This window comes from Puma concolor, chromosome B3 (assembly GCF_028749965.1).
Source record: "Puma concolor isolate L17-30 chromosome B3, mPumCon1.1.hap2, whole genome shotgun sequence".
NCBI classification, from domain to species: domain Eukaryota; kingdom Metazoa; phylum Chordata; class Mammalia; order Carnivora; family Felidae; genus Puma; species Puma concolor.
The window spans coordinates 128,410,756-128,434,088 of record NC_141672.1 but is presented as its reverse complement, the minus strand read 5'-3'; the positions used below and the strand labels follow the sequence as shown (position 1 = coordinate 128,434,088).

At 47.1% G+C, this 23,333-nt stretch overlaps 1 protein-coding gene across 6 annotated transcripts in view; it reads right to left on the bottom strand.

Annotated features, from left to right (window-relative positions):
- Positions 1-23,333, bottom strand: part of APBA2 (amyloid beta precursor protein binding family A member 2) — a 275,852-nt gene that overhangs the window by 48,827 nt on the left and 203,692 nt on the right. For all 6 annotated transcript variants that reach the window (XM_086711374.1, XM_086711372.1, XM_086711371.1 and 3 more), the window contains one exon: positions 17,586-18,591. In XM_086711374.1, the coding sequence (XP_086567500.1) occupies positions 17,586-18,551 (966 nt within the window). In that variant the 5' untranslated portion in view covers positions 18,552-18,591. The remainder of the gene's footprint in view (positions 1-17,585; positions 18,592-23,333) is intronic.

The window sequence follows — 23,333 nt, the reverse complement described above, 5'->3', positions numbered from 1 at the left end:
ATTAGACGAGCTCATAAGGATGCCACCCTCATGAGTAGGATCACTGTCCTTATAAGAGAGACTCCAGAGAGCTCCCTCGCCTCTTCCACCATGTGCAGACACAGTGGGAAGGCGCTGGCTATGAACCAGGAAGTGGCCCCTCACCAGACACCAGATCTGCTGCCGCCTTGATCTTGGACTTCCTGCTTCCACAACTGCGAGAAATAAATGTCTGTTGTTTATAAGCCACCCAGTCTATGGTGTTTTTGTGATAGCAGCCCAAACGGACTAAGATAACACCACATCTACAAATGTTACAGCTTGGGGTGGAATCTAAGTTTTCTGCCACAGATGTAGGGCGACAGTCTCTCGTCCCAGTGCCAAATCCATTGTGAAGAAAAGACTGCTGCTTGTCTTGTCTTATACTGGGTGCCTTTGGCAAATGGAAGAGGTGCCCCTCTGGGGGATGCAGCCCCCATGGGGTTACAGCTTGGCCAGGTGGGCATAAGCTGGCTGCCTACACCTGTCCATGGGACACCTGGCACGGAGCCACGGCATGTGGTGACAACAGGCAATACAGGGTCTCAGATCCACTCATAGAGGCAACTTCTCCCCAAAGCTTCTACAGGCTCGACCCTATCCTCCATGTCAACATTCTCTCCACTCATCACCATGACAACCACAGTTCATAATAAACAGCTGGGGTTGTTTTCAGAGAGGTGGGTTTGGGAAAGGCCATCTGGTGCTCTAATTTCCATCTTGAGGGCAAGGCGGGGGCGCGCTTGGCAGCATGGGGAGCAGCATCTGAAATTAACATCATAGAGGCCCAGGTGGATTTGGGGCTCCCAGCATCTTAGATGAAGATGCTACTTAAATCCTTTTGTGCACTCCCCAAGGTACAGCAGCCAGCCACACCTCAAAAAAAGATGCCAGCCAGGGTTACCTCAGTTCTTTCCAGCCAACAGGAACATGAGGGCCATGTCCCTCACCAAGTAATTGCCATGGAGTATTCCCGCTGCCATGGGCTGGAAGCCACATCAACCATCCACTGAGAGAAGATGGTGAGTGAGACAAGTTAAATGAAATCTGGCGTAGGTGGTGGGACACCCTCCCCAGAGTCCTGAGAACAGAACACGGACCTGTGGCACAGACTGGTCCTAACATGTCAGGACCAGAGACTGCTGCTCAGGGCAGAGATGATTTGTCTGCAATAAAAGTATACTAATTTGAATAAATTGCTCTAATAAGTATCTTGGCTCCAGTTGGTGAAACTAAAGCTAGGATTTTTTAAAAGTGTCAATTCTGATTTCGTCTGCTTGATTAAATGGAAAATAAGCAATATAACCCACATTACTTGAGATGAAACAATAGCAAATAAGTGCACACACACTCACGCTATCTGTAATAAAAATCAAATACAAGCATTCTCCTGAGTGACAAGCATGTTAGTGACACGTGGAGGGACACAACATCAGCTCAAAGCCAGGCAAGCCACAACCTTCCCACTGACCTGTCCTATCTCCCCTTACACATGACTTCTTGTCAGAGAAATTCCAGGCTTGCAAATAACTCAGGGGGTACCTGGGTGGCTCAGTCAATTAAGCTTCTGACTTCAGCTCAGGTTATGATCTCACGGTTCGTGAGTTCAAGCCCTGCATCGGGCTCTATGCTGACAGCTCAGAACCTGGAGCCTGCTTCAGATTCTGTGTCTCCCTCTCTCTCTGCCCCTCCCCCACCCCCTCAAAAATAAATTAGGTGACAGCCTTCTCTGGTGACAGCACCTCATGCTCCCTGTTTCCAAAGGCATCAGTCACCCCTACTGGTCCGATGTTCCTCTGTCCCCACTCAACAGGGGTCAGCCAGAATTTGCTGCATGTTGGGTGCTCCATGGCCGGGCTGAAAGCATAAGCCACCATGGTCCAACTGAAGATCTGACTTAGCACACTAAACATACCTCACTTCTGTCCCCTGACATTCAGGTGGCTCAGAAAAATGACAATATTGTTCTTCTTCTGCTCCTCTTACAATTCTGATCACTCCCATGGTATTTGTCTGGAGGAGAATGAGAGCTTGGATGAAGTATTTATTCTTATAATGGTCATCCCCATGGGGGTGATCATATCTTTCTAAAGCCAATCTGTGGCTTAAAAGAATCATGACAAGATCCATTAGGGAAACCAGCCAGTAGGTCTATCTTTTAACATCTCCTGGCTGGGCCTGTGAATGGGAGGGGGAAGGAGAGTTCCCTCCTTACACTCCCTCCACCCTGCCCCCATCCATATTTCATGGAACATACCAATACTAAAAAATTATTCACCATTTGTCTGAAGTTCAAGCTTAACTGGGTATCCTCTTGTTATTTACTAAATCTGGCAGCCCTACCTAGGGGTAGGCTGATGAGCTGCCATTTCCACTGAGCCCTACGTTGCACACTCAGGGCCTGGTCATGTTCTCTGTGTCTGGTCTGCTAAAACATCCCCTACTGCTGACCACAGGACCACCTGGCACGTCTTTGACTTTATCATTCACTCTCTTCACTGAAGCTTCATAAAGGGTAAGCGGTGCCTGGGGTACCTCTGCAAGCCAGAGAATGAGAAAACACACGGGCAAACAAGGGCGGTTCCTGCATGACCAGGCCTGAGGGGCTCAAGAGGTGAGCCCAATGGCTCAAGAGCTGAGCCATTAAGGTTTGGGGGCTATTAAATCTCTGCCATTTGAGAGCAGCCGGGAACCCAGGGCATTGCTGGTGGAAACATAAAATGCTCACCATGGTGAAAAACAGTTTGTGAATCCTTAAAAAGTTAAACACCACCCATGTGATCCAGGAATTGCACCCCAAAAAAGGAGCGAGAACAGCTATCTGCACAAAGCCTTGTACCCAAATGCTCACGGCAGTATTACGGACAATAGTCAAAAGGCAGAAACAACCCACATGTCTATCAACTGGTGAGTGGATAAATAAAGTATGGTGTATCCCTTGAACGGAATATCACTCAGCCATGAAAAGGAACGAAGTCCTGATGCGTGCCATAACACAGGTGAACCCTGAAAATATTATGCTAAGTGAAAGAAGCCAGACACAAAAGGTCACATACTGTATGATTCCATTTGGATGAAAATGTCCAGAAACAGGCACATCTGTACGCAGAGAAAGCAGACTTCGCATTGGCAGGGGCTGGGGGGAGGGGAGGATGGGGAGTAACTGATTAGTAAGTATGGGCTCTCCTTTTAGGGTGATGAAAATGTTCTGGGGCTAAATAGTGATGGTTGTACAATGCTGTACTAAATGCCACCAAACTGTACATTTTAAGACAGTCAAAATAGTATATTTTATTTCATGGGTATACCACTACAATTTGAAAACAATGTGGAGGGGCGCCTGGGTGGCTCAGTTGGTTAAGCATCCAACTTCAGCTCAGGTCACAATATCACGGTTCATGAGTTCAAGCCCCACATCAGGCTATGTGCTGACAGCTCGGACCCTGGAGCCTGCTTCTGATTATGTGTCTCCCAATCTCTCTGTCCCTCCCTGACTCACACTCTGTCTCTGTCTCTCAAGAATAAATAAACATTGAAAACATTAAAAAAAATAAATAAAAACAAAAATAAAAATAATGTGGAAAGAATAACCTGAAGGTCAACTGCCAGCTTGTGCAGGACTAACCCTCTCCTTGGGCACAAAAGCCAAGAGAAAGGAGGGTGGGCCCAGGGAAGAAGGTGGGCGATCCAGATGGCACAGACGTTCTTCTCTCCCGGTTGCCTGCCTCACGCACCAGGATGTCACCCTTGGATTCATTTTTGGAAAAGGAGGTAAATCTACCTCTTAAAGCAGAGTGTGCTATGGAACTAGGGAGTCTTCCATTTGGTTGTGATCAATTATCAAAGGAGAAAACCTACAACCACCCCTTTCTAAAACTGTGGCTGGCCACCATCATGGCTGCTCCTCCCATATGGTCTATAAGTTTGCTGCAGACATTGGCACATTTTCCCATCCTTCTGCTTTAAAGATGAGAAGCCCTGTGTGAGCAGAGTTTCATGGCAGCAGCCCTCCAAGGCAGAAGAACAGTCTCTTGGATTTCTGGCAGGCTCCTGCATTTGCTCAGGAGACCCGAGGCCTCTCCTACACCCAGCCTAGAGTCCTGCACTCACATTCTGAGAAAGCTAGCTTGACAGCTGAAAAATGAAGAAAACAAAGGTCCATAAATTGAAAGGAAATCAAATGACCAATACTAAGTCAATGTTAGAAACCCATTCCCAGGGCATTTCTTTCTTTTATTTCAAGTTTTTATTTAAATTTTAGTTAGTTAACACGTATGGTAAAATTGGCTTCAGGAGTAGAATTTAGTGATTCAGCACTTACATACCAAACCCAGTGCTCACCACAACAAATGCCCTCCTTAATGCCCATCACCCATCGGCCCATCCCCCACCCACCTCCTGCCATCAGCCCTCAGTTTGTTCTTTTTGTTAAGAATCTCTTATGGTTCGCTTTCCTTTCTTTTCTTTCCCTCTTCCCCTATGCTCATCTGTTTTGTTTCTTAAATTCCACATATGAGTGAAATCATATGGTATTTGTCTTTCTCTGACTTATTTTGCTTAGCATAATACACTCTAGCTCCATCCACATTGTTGCAAATAGCAAGACTTCATTCTTTTTGATGGCTGAGTAATAATCCAGTGTGTGTGTGTGTGTGTGTGTGTGTGTGTGTGTATGTGTGTGTGTGTGTGCCACATCTCCTTTATTCATCAGTCAATGGACATTTGGGCTCTCTCCATAGTTGGCTGTTGTTGATAATGCTGCTATAAACATCAGGGTACACATACCCCTTTGAATCAGTGTTTTTTGTATCCTTGGTAAATATTCAGTAGTGCAATTATTGGATCATGGGGTAGTTCTATTTTTAACTTTTTGAGGAACCTCCATACTGTTTTCTAGAGTGGCTGCACCAGTCTGCATTCCCACCAACGGAGTAAGAGGGCTCCCCTTTCTCCATATCTTCACTAACATCTGCTGTTTTCCAGGGGCATTTTCTAGATTTGACTTCTACACATCTATACAGGCCACCATTCCCAGCATGGACCTGCTATGACCCGCTTTCTGTTCTCCTAACATAAGGGCTTCTCTGTTTCAGTCAATATTATTAGTCCGAAGTAATAAACAACTCAATGGAACTGCCTAAGGCGGCAAACACTAAAACAAAGTGCTATGATTCATAATTTGAAAACTAAGTTTAACCAGCTAATAATACATAATGAAGATACCAGCGACCCAGTTAGCTTTTATTAAATCCACCTGTTCAATTTCTATGATTATACAATGTAGAATATTTGGTTTTCCTAACACTGAGAATAAGGAGAGAGAGTAGAATTAGCTGTTGTTTTAATAATACATTTGACAATACATTTTTATTTGAATGATACCAAAAATGTAGGACTTCAACTATTTTACTTAATGATGTGCAGACCCACTGCCTTGTGACCACATGCACCAGTGTCCACAGGCTCAAATGAGTGTGGTCAGCTCACCTCTACTGTGACAACACCAAACAGGTGGTGATTGGCCAAAACGTGTGTCTGTGTTCATCTGATACTGGTTACGCAAGTTCAGATTGGCTCAACTTGGTTTTAGACGATTCAAGTTGGCTCAGGTGAGTAAATGGGCCAAGAGGCTTTTCCTTCTTTCTTTTGTTTCTTTTCTTTCTTCCTTACTTCCTTTCTCTCTTTCTCTCTCACCCTTCCTTCCTTCCTTCCTTCCTTCCTTCCTTCCTTCCTTCCTTCCTTCCTTCCTTCCTTCCTTCCTTCCTTCCTCCCTTCCTCCCTCCCTCCCTCCCTCCCTTCCTTTCACTGTGGTAAATATACATAATATAAAATTTATCATTTTAACCATTTTTAAGTGGACAATTCAGTGGCATGAAATGCATCCACATAGTTGGGCAACTGTTACCACCATCCACCCACAGACCTTCTCATCCTCCCCAACAGAAGCTCTGTCCCCATTAAATACTAATTCCCCATTCCCCCTTCTCCCAGCCCCTGGCAGTCCCCATTCTACTTTCTGTCTCTATGAATCTTATTACTCTAGGAATCTCACAGAAGTGGAATCATACAGGATTTGTCTTTTTGGCACTGGCTTACTTCACTAACTGTAGTGTCCTCGGGGTGCATGCATATTGTGGCAAGTGTCAGGATTTCCTTCCTTTTACAGGCTTAATAATATTCCACTGCATGCCAACATCTTTTCTTTTGTACTTTATCACTATGACTGTGGCACAGTCCTCCCACAAATACTGAAAAAAGTACCATGCCATGATTTCTGAATATAGGCCAAACTGCCCATAGTTTAGATGACTTGGGATTCTTTGGTTAATTCATTATGTTTCATTCTTCTTGGCATTTAAAAGAGGGTTGGAGATTAAATATTAATGAAATATTAGGCAAGAAAAACCTGGGACAGCAATTTCACTTCCTAACATCTCCCATAATTAGCAAATTCGATGCAGCAAAAAGAGCCCTGACCTGCCATTGGTCTGGTTTCTGGAGCAGGTTTTGAGGACTGGTGGTGGCTAGATTATCCCTTCTCTCTTGAAGATTAACATTCATATTTCTCAAAGTGACTAATGTGCTATTTTTACATACTTGGGCCCGAATGAGTGAATAAATGAATGAATGAACAAAGCAGAGGATAGATCACAGTGAGGAAGAGCTTCTATTTTCATGACTAGAAACAAAGGAAACAGCAGCAGCAGTGGTCAAAAGAACCCAAAAACCTCTGAGATACCTGGCGTGGGTGTGGTATGGTCCAGGCCTAAGCCTGTTTGAAGAAGACACGTGGACAGGTGAGTCTGCATCACGGTGCATCATGGTCAAAGCGAGCAGACTCAGAGGCAGTGGGAGTGAAAGGAACAGATGTCTCCCAGGTGGCACCAAGAGCTGGTGTGAGGGGAAGCAAGAGACCCAAGGCTGGGTGGGAAGTGTTGGGGTAGTGAGGGGGCTGCATCGGAAATCTGAGTGGGCAAACAGATCTCAGAGGCAGAATCAGAGGCCACCTGCAAATGGTATGGGCCAATGGAGAGGGAGACTGACCAAGGAGGGTGAATGGGAAACTTCCCTAAATAGCAACATCCCTCCAACTTTATGCCATGCCCAAGCTGCTCTCCTGGGCGGCAACCCCACATCCAGAGTCTAGTTCAGGCACCTGACCTATAACACCTGACTGCACCCACAGCAGGACACAATGGCCAACCATGGGGGCAGACCCAGCAGCACAATGGCACTGAAGACAGCATAAGGCCATCTCTGGAAATGTCTCTTAAATGGAGACAGGAACCAGATGCAGGTCTGGACCATGTGCCCCCTGCTAAAACCAGAGGAGCCAAACAAATAGATTCTGTAAGTCCAGTTCTATAAATCCTTCAGCTCCAACAGTTTGGGCCTTGGCTTGGTCTCAGGTGGAAAGAGACCAGCTTCTCTAGTGTGAAGGATGGCTGTGGAATCGGCTAACAGACCCAGACCTGGCAGGTTCTAGAATGCACCAGCAGCCCTGGGGGCACCATTCTGTCCCATACCTCCTTTCTCAAAGTTCCTGAGATGTGCTTAGTCTTCTCCAGTTGCCCATGGTCTTATTGATACAGAGTTGGGGGGCATTCTTTGTTTGCCTCCTGTGATCATAGTCCCATGACGTTTTTAGTAACTGATTAGCATTGGTCACAATCTGAATGCTTTGGGTTGAAAACCCCGTGCCCTCCATTGCCATGCTGTCACATCTCAGGAGCGGGCACCATATATTACATTACACATCTCTGAGTCTCATGTTCAGCAATGTGGTCTTTCTTCCTGAACAGCAGATGTTTCTAAAAATTCTTCCATGGAGTCTTGTGCTTCCTCGGGGTTGTCACGTGACAGTTTTGTCAGCTGGATGCGTCTCCAGCCCCTGGAACATGTGAAGGACCATGGGAGGTGCTGCAGGGGCCTGAGGTCGGGAACTGCATGTGGGCCAACCCCCTGCCTCAGTCCCATGCCCACCCTTCCCATTCCCAAAATCTGCCCTAGACACGTCACTGGCAAACTGGTACTACTCAGATCAGTGCAATTCAGTTCAAGCTCCATGTGTACTGGGCACCTCGTCAGGCCCCTTGCCTCTCATCCTTATAAACTCTCCTTCAGTTCCCACATGTGAACCTCTGCCCTCACAATCCATCCGAGCTGCTCAGGGGCTCCCCAGAAACATCTCCCCAAACTGCCCTGCTGGGGCTGGCCTTCCAGATGTTCCTGCCCCCTGCCCCTAAGCTCCCTCCTGGCTTCCCCCTCCCAACCAAGGGCCTTTCTCCCTCTCTCCTCTCCTATTACCATCAGAATCCCACGTGACCTCTCTCAGGGCTCTCAGCCCCCATCATAATCCCAGCCCCCACGCACCTTTACGTTCAGCCTCACCTGGTTGGCTCACTTCCTGAAGCTGCCCTCAAAGTCCCAGAGCCTCTCGGCTTATCATCCTTGCTGCAGCCAGCTCCTCTCCTGAGCACCCAGCCCCATCTGGACTGGGAAGCATCTGTGGTCTATCTCCCTCTAGAAGGAGGTTCGCAATACAGACTTACGCCATTTTTAATCTTTGCACCTCTGGTGCCTGGTACATCGCATGGGCTGTGCAGAAAGGAACACAGGGGCCAGCAGCCCCGGGAATCTGAGCAGCCTGGCTGGGGCCAGTTGGCTTTGAAGGAGAGTGGGAGTTATGTGCAGAAACTCGAGGTTAAGGAGAGACCCTCGGACGGTGATTTGGAATTAGTGAGAGATCAGTGCGCCAGAGCCCAGCTCATCTGGGTGGGGTTCTTGGTTAATTTCCAATTGGGAACAGAGTGTGAGAAAATCAGGGCAGCCCTTGGAGATGCATAGGTATCACCTTGTTGCCCAAAATTAGAGACCCCAGTGAAGAAAGGGACTAAGGATGTCCCCAGGAGGGCATGTGAGAACTATCCCTCCTGGAAGTCCCTGCAGGAGCAAGAGCCCACCTGAGGAAGGCCTGCAGAGAGAGGAGAGACTGAGGACATGTGGGAGCTGCCCCCACCTCACTTGTCACCTCTGCTCCCTCAGGTTTCAGGCTGCACACACACTTCCTCTGTCTCCAGTGTGTCCCTGGCCAGTTGGTCCTCCTCCCAACCTGCCTTATAGTGGTGGCTTTGTCCCTCCCTTAATGGCACTCCAGAAGGCAGTGATAACAACTTGCTCATTGGTGTCCTCAGCCCTGCAGTGTGGCCCTGGACCTAAACTGTTTCCAGAGCCTCAGCCAGCTGCCTCCCCCATATCCTGAAAGAGGCTCCTATGGATTTGAAATCATCATTGTCACCATCAGGGCAAGGGCTCCACACCCCTTACATCCACTGCAGACTCGGATCCATATCAACTCTGCTCCCTGCCACCCCAGGAGATAGACAGTTGTTGGCGCAGATAATGTGTCCAGAATGTTCCAGAACTGGGAGCCAGATGGGGTGCAGGCTTCTTGCCACTGCCATTTGCTTTCCTAACCACTGCACCTTGCTCTCTCTTCAAGGGCTAGAGGTGGGGAAGTTTCTTTCTAGATTATTGTTAGTGGAAGGGCTCTCCGTGATTTTCTTGGACAATAAAACAGTGTTTTAGAGACCCTGCCTTTAACTAGATTTTAAAAGCACTGAAGCCATCCCAGATTCCTGCTAAATAAGCTGCTCTGTGACAGCAACCGCCACCTCTGGTCACAGGTCTTCAAGAGGCCTCATAAAAATCAAATAAGGCCATTGTGCTGACTTGACAAATAGGCCCAGAGAAATCAAGTTTGGAAGCCTGAACACATCAAGTGAGGGGCTGACAATGCCAAGGCAGTACCCTCCTGGATTTTGTTTCTCAGGGTGGCCCCAGGAATTAGTTATGGCAGGTGCTACAGCTACTCATCACAGCACTGGGAGCAGAGGAGGCTGGGGAAGAGCACAGGACCCCTGGGAACTCTCCTGTGCTACCTCCTCATGTGCACACAAAAAAGGCAGGACCTGATGCCAGAAGAGCCAGAGCACCTGCAGAATCAGGGTCAGGGCTGTGGGAAGAAAGAGGCCACCTGCACTCGAGAGAGGCATGGGGGTGGGGGGTGAGGACCTTCCTCTTCCCCCGACTGGGCCATGCTCTGTGTCTCCCAGAAACTCCTGTCCTCAGCGCCTACCCATGAGGTCTTTCTCCAGCCCTGCCCTACCTATAGCCAGGTTTGGATAGACCGCTCCCTCCTGGGCACAGTGCGAGCACCAGATACCTTTGCATACCTGCTGCCCTATGACATGCCAATGGAGCTTACCTGAGTGCCAATGATCCCAGGGTACTCCTCTCTCAGCCCCTCGGGGCCTCTTAAGACATGGTACCCTTTACTGCAAAGCAGGTGCCCATATTTACTTCCTATGACACTGAACAGGGCATGTAAGAGAGGCACCAGCCCACAGGAAGCACTCACAATGCCACTGCCCACCCCACCCCCCGGGAAGGCCGAGGTCACCCATACACTTAGCATCGTCCCTCCCCATCTGGTGCCAGCATTCCTATCACAATCTCAAAAGGTCCTTCACAGGGGCGCCTGGGTGGCGCAGTCGGTTAAGCGTCCGACTTCAGCCAGGTCACGATCTCGCGGTCCGTGGGTTCGAGCCCCGCGTCAGGCTCTGGGCTGATGGCTCGGAGCCTGGAGCCTGTTTCCGATTCTGTGTCTCCCTCTCTCTCTGCCCCTCCCCCGTTCATGCTCTGTCTCTCTCTGTCCCAAAAATAAATAAACGTTGAAAAAAAAAATTTTAAAAATAAAAAAAAAAAAAAAAGGTCCTTCACAAAGCAAGCATAGACTGAATGCGAAATCACAGCAAAGCCATCTCCACAAGGAACAAGGATAAACACTTGTATGTTTGATGTGGTCTCAGGGCCCTGTATCATGCCTCCATTTAACTGTTGTATTAAGTTGACTATGATGTATTGACTTTCCTTTTTTTCTATTGTCAGAGGGCCCTTTTAAGAAAGTGCTGGCTGGACCGATGATAAACAGAAATCATGAAAACCCCCAATAATCAAGAAATGCATTTGGTGTGCCATCCTAGCACACAGCACTATTCCGTGCAGTTGCCACATAAATCAAACACCTTGAACTAGATGGCCGTTGAAGTGCTGACGTGCGCCCAGCCCACAGAGTGCATGGAACAGGACAAGGCATGCCTGGCCGCTTGAGAAATCTCCAGAGCCCAAAGGAAAGGAATAAATCTATTAAGGGAGAATTTCAGGCACAGAGAAGATATTTTCAGAGTACTTTTTCTCAAGATATATGTCACAGGTTAACACATGAGAAAGAGGGGGATTCCAAAAGAGTCAGTCCAAACCAAATCCAGTCCTTGCTGAACCCAGATGCACAGAGACTACAAGAACCTGCTATCCCAGGCCACCACCAGATCTATGGAACTATGATCTCTGGTGCTAAACAAACATGTTCTTACAGGAGCATGGAGAAGCAGCCCCCAGGGGAGCACTGATCAGCAAGTCCCTGCTCCTAGGAGGTGTACTGATGACCCGCCAAGTCCCCAAAGCTCACTCCTGAGCTGTGAGACCAGAGTCCCACTGAGGTCCTCTCTCTACACACACAGCAGAAGTAGGTGCAGAAATGGCGATTCAATCTGGATATTCAATACAAACTAGGCTGGATGCAACTCACATAGTCTTCAGTCACTGTATGTAAACAACAAAACATATCAACAAAGCTCCATAAAAGTAAGGAAAGTGGTGCATGAATGATCTCTACTTGACTACTCTAGGGCCTGAGCCCTCATGAACTCGGCATGTTGGGATGATTTTACAGACTGGAGGTCTTGTGTCCACTGGTCACCCCACTGGTGTCATGACACATGGGCTACGAACAACGGAGCACGTCAAGCCCTCATAATACCAACTAAATAGGGACAAAATAGAAGAGATGGCCACTCTCTGGGAGGAATACTGCCCAATTCACCTACGTGGACTCACTCACCAGCAGGCAGGTTCAAACACATCCTGCCACAGAAGTCAGCTTTACCTCTTCTAGAGGCCCTTCTAGAACTGCACAGTGCAAGGGCACCTGGGTGGCTCCATTGGTTAACTGTCCAACTCTTGATTTTGGCTCAGGTCATGATCTCATGGTTCATGAGTTCGAGCCCCGCATCTGGCTCTGCGCTGGCAGCCCCAAACCTGGTTGGGTTCTCTCTCTCTTCCCTCTCTTTGTGCCCCTACCCTGCTCATGCATATGCTCTCTCTCTCTCAAAATAAATAAATAAAATTTTTAAAAATTAAAAAAAAAAGAACTGCACAGTGCAGTAGTCAAAGGCATGAATTTTGGTGCAACACAGACTGCTTACCCCTTGAGCTGTGTGACCATGGGTGTGGTAGTTATCCAATGTAGGTCTTAACTGCCTCATCTGTAAAACAGGAGCAACCCTAGTCCCTATCTCTTCTAATCATTCTAGGATTCACTTAGATCATACACATGAAGTCCTTCACATAATGTTGGCCATGACCACCAACACCAGGGTCAGTTCCACCATCACCCAGGGACTCCCCACAAACAGCAAAACAAGAAACATTAACTCCTCAGAAGCCAAGAGTCCCAGTGGTGAAACAGGTGACCACTTGTCCCCCATCAACTTTCTGGGTTGATGTTGAATCATCCTGGGATTGAGACATGAAGCAGGGAGATCTCGGGAAGTTGTGTGATCTGGCTTTCTGTCCCCTAGGATATGCAACTGTGGTCAGTAGCTTCCTGATAGGCCCTGCCTGGGGAGAAAAGGGACTAATAACCAAGATTTGGGGGGAAACATTGGCCAAGCAGGGCCAGGGGTATCTTTGTTGCAGTTAAGTCTGGGACTTCACACAGCACATGTACAACCAAAGGAGTGAATCTCTGAGATGGGAAATCTTTGCCGTAAAGTTTTTCAAGCTCATCTGCCAATCAGATACAGTCAGTTCTCCTTGTTCAGGGCAGTTACATTCTCTAAAAATGCTGTGAACTCTGCATGTATGAATACTGACCCACTTACCTCCTAGGAGAAATACAGGATGAGGTTCCTGCAAAGCCTCTGCTCACCATTTTTGTCAACTAATCAATACATAACCTTGTTTTCCATCTGTTTCTTTTTTGTTTTTGTCTTATGTGTGTTTCTCCCTAAAGACACCTTATTTAATGTGTATTCCTCACAGATGATTACATCCTGTATTTCCTTATAATAAAACTAGCTAAGAAGAGTCTAACATTTTCCTGACCCTGGATAAAAAGACCGTAAATTTCTTTGGCTCCCAGCCTCATCACAGTGCCTTCACCATGCTCTTTTTATTAACGGTCACCTCATGAATCCATAAAGTAACCCCCTTTTCCAATGCTTCCTCACACACTATAGATGTTACTTTAGCGCTTTCCAGATCAACCTCATGTACAGATTGGCGAATTTCCTCTTCCTCTTTCTGGCTGTACCATATTGTTGACTCATGGCCAACAGCTCTATCATTCACACCTACATGAAATATCCAACACAACTTTTTTTTCTCCATAAGGCACATCATAGCCTTCTCATACTTAGAAACATCAGAATGCACTCCAGCACTGCAAGTGGGGGTCATTTTATCACCAAACAGAAAGCACAAAAATGCAAAAAACATGGCGCTAAAAGGCCCATGAAAAGGACACCTGTTTGCAGTATGAGAGCTGAAACAAGAAGGCAGAGTGTCTCCTTGTTCAAACTCAGCTGGGATCATGCACGCTGACTGACTCACATGCCTCTGCCTCTCTGTGAGTGTCCACAAATGCTTGCAAAAGCACCACGAGTACTGATTTTAAGCTTACACATAAATTTTAGCAAGTAGGCCAATTCACAAATATGGAATACATGAACAATAAGGATCAGTCAGGATTACCTGGGTGGCTCAGTCGGTTAAGCAACCGACTTTTGATTTCGGCTCAGGTCATGATCTTGGGCTCTACACTGGCAGTGCAGAACCTGCTTGGAATTCTCTCTGCCTGCCTCTCTCTCTCTCTCTCTCTCTCTCTCTCAAAATAAATAAATCAACTTAAAAAAAAAAAAGAACAAGGATCACCTATGCTTTGTTTACACATCTAACAGGATGCTAGTTTGCCTCTTTGATTTGAAACTCTCAGCAACAGAATTTGGCCATGCCATGTGACAAAATATGCTTTTTTGCTTATATTTTCCAAATTTTCCTCAATAAACATGGATTGCTTTGAAATAGCTCTTTCTTCTCTAGAAATACTCATGCACAGATCTCTGTTCCCCCAATCACATGTGTCTTCCTGCAATTTGAGTTTATTTCCTTTGGTTTCTCTCACATCCTGCCCTCCCTCCCCCACCCCCATCGCAGACCTCTTGGTCTCATCAGCATTACACAGCAGAGAGGTCTACCTGCAAACTGGAGCCTTTTCAAAAGCAAACACACTGAAGGAAACATCTGTAACAACAAGCAACATCTAGAGCATATAAAGTTCTCCTAAGATATAGAAAAGCACTCAGACTCCACATGATAAAGAGCACAAATCAAACATTCATAGAAAAAGAGTAGCAAAGGGTGCCTGGGTGGCTCAGTCCGTTAAGCATCTGACTTCAGCTCAGGTCATGATCTCTGTTTGTGGGTTCAAGCCCCACACCAGGCTCTGTGCTGACAGCTCAGAGCCTGGAGCCTGCTTCGGATTCTGTGTCTCCCTCTCTCTCTGCACCTCCCCCTGCTCATGCTCTGTTCTCTCTCTCTCAAAAATAAACATCAAAAAAAAAAAAAAAAAAAAGAAAGAAAAGAAAAAGAGAAGTAGCAAGATAACATGAGGAGATGGTTAAAGTTCATACCCAGTATGGGAATTTATTTTCAGGCAATAAACCAAAAGAAAACTTGTACATAGATGTCTGTGCCAGTCCAATGTGTAAGAAACAATCCCATCTGTAACCTGTATGCTTGGTGGCAGGGTATGTGCAGATGAATGAATTAGATGGCACGTGGCCTAAATGGAACATTCAAAGGTCAGTAAAAATGATCATGAAAATTATAAGGCAACACAGAGAAACACTTGTAACATGTCAGATTTTAAAAGGTGGATGGCAAAATTACATCTGGACTGCAAAGACAACCACATGCATTATTCATATTCAATGCTAGAGTCTGAAAAGTAACACAGAAAAACCAAAAGAGCTCATCTGCTAAGGCAGCGGGAACCATAGAGGATACTTTTTCTGTCTTCCCATTTCTAATTCCATTGTAATACTGTTGTCCACACAAGGACGAAATAAAAGGCTATGCAATACTCTTCAAAGTGTCCATGATGTAACTTTTCAAGCTTTAAAATGAGGATCAGAGAGGTGAGGGATGCTATGCAATTCTTCCTCCAGCAGAAGCCTTCCACAGTATTGCCTCTCGAACTTGAATGTGGCCTCTTGTCACATGTGGATTCAGTGGTTCTGCGGTGGGGCCCTCCAGTGGGGCAACACTGCTGGGCCATGGATCACACTTCAGAAAGCAGACTCCAGGTAGCCACCATTGCCCTTTGGCCGTTAGCTATTTTGTTTTGCTTTGTTTTGTTTTACTATAGCCTTAATCCCAGGCTATGACACACTAACCGTAGAAGGCCCAGGGAAAGGCCAGCATGGGACTCAGGCACCCTGTCCACCTATTTGAGGCTACTCTTTTGTTGGCTCCTGCCACACAGTCTGGCTGTCCTGGAGGGAGTAAGGGATTCCTTTTAGGAAGCAGGCTGTGATCTGAAGCAAGGAGTCACCACATTTCCCACTGGACCTCCTTCACACACTCTTGCTTTCAAGATGATTCTATCACAGTGGCTCTTTTTGGTCCAATTTCAAAAGGGTCCTCATCTGGAGAATGGGTCACCTGCGTCTACAGGATGGGAAGACCCAGGTCACATTCACCCAGGCATGGCACAGTCCCCCAAAGGAATCCTTAGGCCCCATTTTCATCAGGAGCCCTTGTCAGCACTGAGCTTGGCATCATCAGGTACTCTCTTTGATGGAGTTAATTTGTGAATGAATGAGTGAGTAAACCAAAAAAGCTATGCAATAAATAACCCGTTTAAATGAGCTTCTCTAGAGTGTCTCAGATTCGCTTTGAGGAGACACTCTATTTAGGGAGAGAAGTTACCTGCTCTTTCATTCAATGCCATGACTCTGAGGAACAGAGCTCCTACTGGGTCTCCAACAATGGCTCAGGATATCTCCCACCTCCACCTGCCCTTTGAAACCACCACCACCACCCCCATTCATTCCATCCTATTCATCCATCCCTCAGGCTCTCCAACCCAAAGTCTGCATTTTTGCTCAAATTAGCATCTGGTACAGCACAAAAACAGCAAAACGTCAGGTCTTGCCCACTCCCCGTCATACTCTAAAGATAATGTTCTCTTTATGAGAACTTTGTCAGGGAAGTCATTTGTTACAAGGTGCAGTATGCCCTGTGTAGCCCACGTTAGTCCCTGTGGCGCCATAGCCACTGTTTGGCAATGAGTCCAACTCTGCCAAGGTGAAGAAGGCTGGCAGTGCTTGGGCTTAAAGCCCAGACCTTGGGCCCCGAGCCACCTGCCTTTGGGGGGAGCTCCCCACATCCACTCGTGCAACAGCAGTTTCTCTACATCCCAGAGCCCTCGGTGCAGGCACAACTGCCGTGAATGACAAGAACACCCCAAAAGTGAAGTCAACCTACATTTAATGGTCTTTAAAAAGAACAAAAGACATCAACATGCAAGTAACAGAAACCAGCAGCAAGTCATATGACTTATATCCCAAACACACGTCCTTAGTGTATAAACTCATGGACTCCTCTGGGGGAAAAAAAATACTAATTAAAGCTTTAAAAAATATAAAAGCATTTCATTGTCATTTGCCCACAGAATTGGCCAAACAGAAGTTCCTTTACACAAGTGTAATAGTCACATCTTCTTTATATATTCACAGAGGTGTGTTGTTTTTCTTTTGTTTTTGAAAAGCAGCTTTTCAAATGTAGCTATCAAAATATATGCTCACTTTGATACAGTTAAAAGAAAATAAAGTTATGCTTAAATCCATTGGCCTCATTAATATGCATTTCTTCTCCAAGACTTTGTCAAACCTTCAAATAATTATTTTCAAAATAGTTATTTACAGCTAATGGCCCATAATGCCAAGCCCCTGAGCTTTCAGAAAAGTGTCACTGGGATACAATGGTCCCTGTGAAATGCATGCAGGTCACTACCCCTTGTCACTGGGGCATCCAACCACTGCCTGCCACAGTATGCACTCCCCAGCAACCTCACAGCCTTGTCAATGTCCCATCAGCCTGAGGAAAAAAACCTGGTAGGGGGATGGTAATCACAGGGGGCCACCCCCAACCATGAACAAATCCAGCACAAAGAGGCTAGAGACTCAATCTCTTTTAGGTGGGAGGGGGGTACCTTCTGGAAGGCACTAGAATATCCACATACCTGCTACATAACTGAATTAATGCAGAACTAAACATGCCCTTGAACTATGGGCTTTGGCACCTGTGTGGGCAATACCAGAGTATCCTTTGCTCTCTGGGGCCCTCCACCCCCTTCCCTCTGGGGACAGCCAGAGTCCTACCTGCTCTTGGGGCCACTTTGGCCTCTCCTCTGGAGTTCTGGACTTGGTCTTGAAGCCTCTCTGGGGGTCTCCGGAGTGCTTGGCCTCAGGAGGGAGGTTCAGTGATTTGGGCCTTCCCTCATGTCTGCTAGGGCCGTGGCTGGCCTCACTGGGTGGGCAGGCCTCTGTGGAGTCCCCGGGCCCCGGCTCGGGTCCCCGCACCAGCGCGTGTTCAGGGCTGGCCTCACCGGCGCTGGTGATGCTGGTCATGCTCAGACTCATCTTGATCTCAGCCACGATCTGGTCGATGTCCTCCTCCTGGTCCTCCAGGTCCCGGTCCCCACGCCTCGGGTGATAGGGGGAGGCAGTGCCCGTGTTCCCATTGGCCTCCGCAGGGTAGTAGTCCTGGTAGCCCTCTTCACTGGGACAGTAGTGGACACCTTCTTCCTGGTCCTGGGCCTCCAGGACGGAGGCCTCATCCTCCGGGATGGGGAGGTGGCTGTCCCGGTAGTCCGGGCTGCCTTCGTCCCCGTGGCCATGCGGATGGGGGCCTGCCGAGTCCGTCCACTCCTCCACGGCCTCCTGGCACTCATCCGTCTCCAGGTGGCGTGTGCCATGGGCCAGATACCCCTCCCCGTTGCAGTCCATGCCCTCCAGGTAGCTGTCATCCTCGGGGCAGTAGCGGATATAGTAGGTGATGCCCTCCTCCTCCTCAGGGAGGCCCTCATCATAATCCTCCTCCTCAGAGGTGTTGTTCACATAGTCAGAGCTGGAGTCCCCATCGGGGCTGTGGTCGTGGCACGCCTGGTCTGGGGGTGTGGGGCTCTCGGGTTGCAGGGTGGACAGCTCCAGGCCCTTGGGCACATACTCTGCCAGGGGTAGCTCTGCGTCCTCGCTCTCAGGCTCCTGGCCATGGGGGACGGGGCCAGGCCTTGCCCTGTGGTCCAGCATGCTGCTCGCCGTGCTCTGACGCTTCCGGTTGGCCATGGCGGATGCTCACGCAGCCATCATCACCTGCAGGCAGCCACTGTGGGGAAGAACGTTGAAGAGGACAGTCAGAACCCCACAAAACATGGCTGACCCAAGGCTCCCGCCAGGCTGCCAGCAGCAGGACCCATGGGAGTGTTCCACCACCATGTTTTCTCAGAGCAAAGTTAATGCACATCTGTTCAAATAATGTGATGTCCCCACTGCAGCTGACTCATTTGTGGAGAGCAACGCATGCCCATGCCACAGAGAAGGGGGACACGCAGGGCTGAGGGGAAAGGAGGCAGGGGCAAGGCGAGGCACCTGCCATTCACCAGGATGACTGCCTCTTTCCCAGAACCTCACCGGCTCATTCATGACTTCTTAAGAATGCTCACCCCGTTTGGGTAGCCAAGGTGACAAGACAAGGAGTCATCAGATCAAGTTATTTTGTCTCAAAAAGCAAAAGAGAAGCTTTCATTCAGAAGACATGAGGAGGTCTAATGAGGAGGTAACACTACCTTCCAAGTCTAAATCCGCTGCTCCTCAAAGGCCTCAAGTCCCCTCCCCTACCAGCTGTCTCGCCCTCCCCAGTGCATAGAAGCCTCTCCTTCCTCCTAGCTCCAAACCAAGAGGATTCCCCAAGTGACCAGACTTGCCAGGGACTGTCCAGGCTGAGCCCCATACAGAGAAGCTGAACCTGAGCCCTAGCCTCACAGGCTCAGCAGGGTGAGGGGACAGGAGAGGGGGACGCCAGGGGGAGGACAGCACTGCCTAGCCATGGAGAGAGGGCAGAGGGTGTGGCCACAGCTTGCAGGATGTGGATCATGGCATCACGGGCACTGCGAAGATCCTGTAAGTCCAAATGGGGGAGGTCCTGGGGTGCCTGGGTTGCTCAGTCTGTTAAGCGACTGACTCTTGATTTCAGCTCGGGTCATGATCTCAAGGTTCGTGAGTTCAAGTCCTGCAACGGGCTTCACGCTGTGTACATCCTGCTTGGGATTTTCTCTCTCTCTCTCTCTCTCTCTCTCTCTCTCTCTCTCTCTCTCTCTCTCTCTGCCCCTACCCCACTCGCTCTGTCTCTCTCTCAAAAGAAATAAACTTTTTAAAAATGGAGAAGGACCTTACCCACCCCCCAGGACTCTGCATTTTATCCCACAAACCATGCAGAGTCATCAGGCAACTTTCAGCAGGTGCATGACACGCAGGATTCCTGTTTTAGTCTCATCTCTCTGAGCCCAGGGTGGAAGAGATGCTGGAGGACAGAGAGCTGCAGGGAGGGAGACCAGTGAAAAGTCTATTCCAGCTCTAGGGAATGTGAGGGGCCAGCATCAGGGAAAAGCCATAGGGGATATTCAAACGGATCATTAATGTTTTATCTCTTCAGCTGAGTGGTGACCCAGATGTTTGCTTTATTCTTTAAATGGTACTTTGACATTACTTATGCCTTGTTTTTGTTTACATCATAGTTCATTTATTTTTAAAAACTTCTTCCAGTGTCCAGAAAAGAAATGAGAGCCTGTACACACGAAAATAGTTACAATGGTAAATTTCATGTTATGTATATTTTACCACAATTAAAAAAATTATTTTTTTTTTTAATTTTTTTTTCAACGTTTATTTATTTTTTGGGACAGAGAGAGACAGAGCATGAATGGGGGAGGGGCAGAGAGAGAGGGAGACACAGAATCGGAAACAGGCTCCAGGCTCTGAGCCATCAGCCCAGAGCCTGACGCGGGGCTCGAACTCACGGACCGTGAGATCGTGACCTGGCTGAAGTCGGACGCTTAACCGACTGCGCCACCCAGGCGCCCCTAAAAAAATTATTTTTAAGTGAGTGAGAGCTTAAGGCAGTGGAAATGAGAGAGGAGCTGTGGAAGCAATGGGCTCAGCAGGATTAGACAGCAGAGACAGAGACTCTCATGCCAGTTCCTGGCCAGGCTCTGAGCTTCCCTGGCTATACATCCTGTTTCTTCTACCTTATCTCCCCCTAAAAGTCCTAAACTAAAGACCCTTTGCATTCTGTATTCCCCAGAGCACCCATACAGCATTTTGCTTATAGTGGTGACTAAAACACATTTTTCTATGAGACTGGGTTTACCAGATGGCCACAGTCACAGCATTATGAATATTCCCCAAAGAACGGAAGAGATAATTATATCATCTGTCCAGACACTCAGAGTGCGAGCATCATTACTGATTGAGCCACATGCTTCTGACATGTGAATTCACTCCAAGAAAATTTCCTATTACAAGAGGCTCATGAATGTCTTGGTAGCATCACTAGATGCTGAAAGATTCACAGAACCTTCTCCAGAGCAGCCCATGGACTAGAAAGATACCCCACCAGGAATATTATCACTGAGATGGACGCTGTAGGGTATGAATGTCCTCACAAGTTACCCCATCCCCAAGCCCCAAAACTGACAGGATAATCCCAGATATTTATTCCCAGGTAGGGATCGAGGTGCTCAGTGTTCACTATAATACAGGTGACCAGAGGATGCATCAAAAGCACTGACCTGCCTCACAGCCATTTATCATTTTACAACAGACCTCTTACCTGCACAAAGGATAGCTAACCACCAGGGACATGCATATGCTGTAGGACTGACGGAAGGAACTTGGCAACCACTTTTTGTGGACACAATCTCTAGAAACAACCCCCAAAATGGTTCCTAAAGCATGCAGTGAATGCAGTGGCTAAGAGATGGCCAGATTCCTACACTTTGAGAGTCAGGATGGTCAAAGGCAAATGGAGCTGGTGGTCAGTTGCCCCTGAACACTCAGTTCCTATTCCTTGGGAGTAACTCTATCTCTATATCTCCCCAGGTCATACACATCCACATCCTTGTTAACAAACAAACTAAGGTACACCGTACCTCTTAACTTCAGATTCCATCTTAACCTCAAATTCTATGTCATTTGAGGGATAAAATCTGTATGCAAATACAGACGTGTGTATGCCCACATCTACATATGACACCATCTAGGCCAACATAAGACTCAAAGATGAAAGTACATATATTACAGTAATGTGGGACAGTCCCTAATCCCATAATTTACCCAAGCAATCTACAATGTGAGGCTACTCCAGCCAAAATTTCAACAGAATATTGGGGAAACTGTGGCCCAATAATTCTTAGGTTCATTTGGAAGAATAAATTCGTGAAAATAGCTCAGAAAGTTCTAAAAATGAGAGTAATTAAGAACTTGCCTTATCAAGTATGTAAATATACTCTGAAGTTTGGGGCCTGAACCCATGACCCTGAGATCAAGACCTGAGTCGAGATCAAAAGTCAGATGCTTAACCAACTGAGCCACGCGGGCACCCCCATTTATTCAAGACTTAAAAGGTCTTTCAACAGCATTACAGGATTCTTCACAGCAAATTTATTCTTAGATTTTATTATTTTCTGGTGGCTGCAGTGTCTGCCATTATATATTTACCTGGCTATTGTTGGTACATAGAAAAATATCTATATTGATCTTGCAAAAGTCCATGTTCAAATTCTAATAATTTTTAGTTGGTAATTTTGTTTCTCTCATTTCCAGCATTTTATCACCTTGTCTGGATGCACTGCCCTGGAGTGCTACTACACAGTTAAATGGTGGAGCTACTAAAAGACAGCCTTGACTTATTCTTAATTGCAATGAAAATGTCTTTCTTTACTTTACTTCTTACCAGGGCCAGTCCAGGATAAAGCACATATGGCACTCACCTCAGTCATGAAATTTAACAGGGAAGGGGCCCCTGGGTGTCTCAGTCAGTTAAGTATCCGACTCTTGGTTTCAGTTCAGGTCATGATCTCCCAGTTTGTGAGTTCAAGCCCCATGTCAGGCTCTCTGCCCCCCTACCCCACGTTTCTCTTTTTCTCAAATAAATAAGTACACTTTAAAAAAAAGAACAGGGGCGCCTGGGTGGCGCAGTCGGTTAAGCGTCCGACTTCAACCAGGTCACGATCTCACGGTCTGTGAGTTTGAGCCCCGCGTCGGGCTCTGGGCTGATGGCTCAGAGCCTGGAGCCTGTTTCCGATTCTGTGTCTCCCTCTCTCTCTGCCCCTCCCCCGTTCATGCTCTGTCTCTCTCTGTCCCAAAAATAAATAAACGTTGAAAAAAAAAATTAAAAAAAAAAAAAAAAAAAAAAAAAAAAAAAAGAACAAAATTTAACAGGGCAACAAAAAAGAGACTAGTTTAATACAATACTTTTAAAAAAACTATGCAAAAATAGATGATAAAAAATACCAACATGTTAATAGAGACAAGATCAGTATTATTGATTTTTCTCTTTGCCTCAGGTTCCCATAGGGCTCCGGCTGGACACTGTGAATGAGCCAGTTTTTCAAAAGTTTTCACCATGAAATACCATGCTAGTTGTTGGCTTTTCTAGAGTTTGATAGAGTGGACCTTCTGATCCGGTTCTCTTTTCCATGGATACAAATGGAAAGGGACCCACAACAGAATCCTGGACGGCAGCAGCCTCGTCTTTGAAGGTCTGCAGAATTACATTTAACCTACCGGGGCACTTTTGGTATAAGAGAAAGAACCCTCCTATTAAAGATGAAGACAGAAGGTCTGTGTTTAAATTCAGACCTCCATTTGCTGTCAGGCCTTGGGCAAGATATTTAACAGAGCGATGGTCTTCTGCCCTTGGTAAATTGGAAATGATAGCACCTGCCTTCAGGGCTTGAAGCGGGTTAAATAGGAAAATAACCAGCGGAGGCTTCAACTCCTTAACGTTTGTTTTTTCCTACTATATACAGGGAACTGAGGAAAATTTTAAATGAAATGTGAACGGAGAGA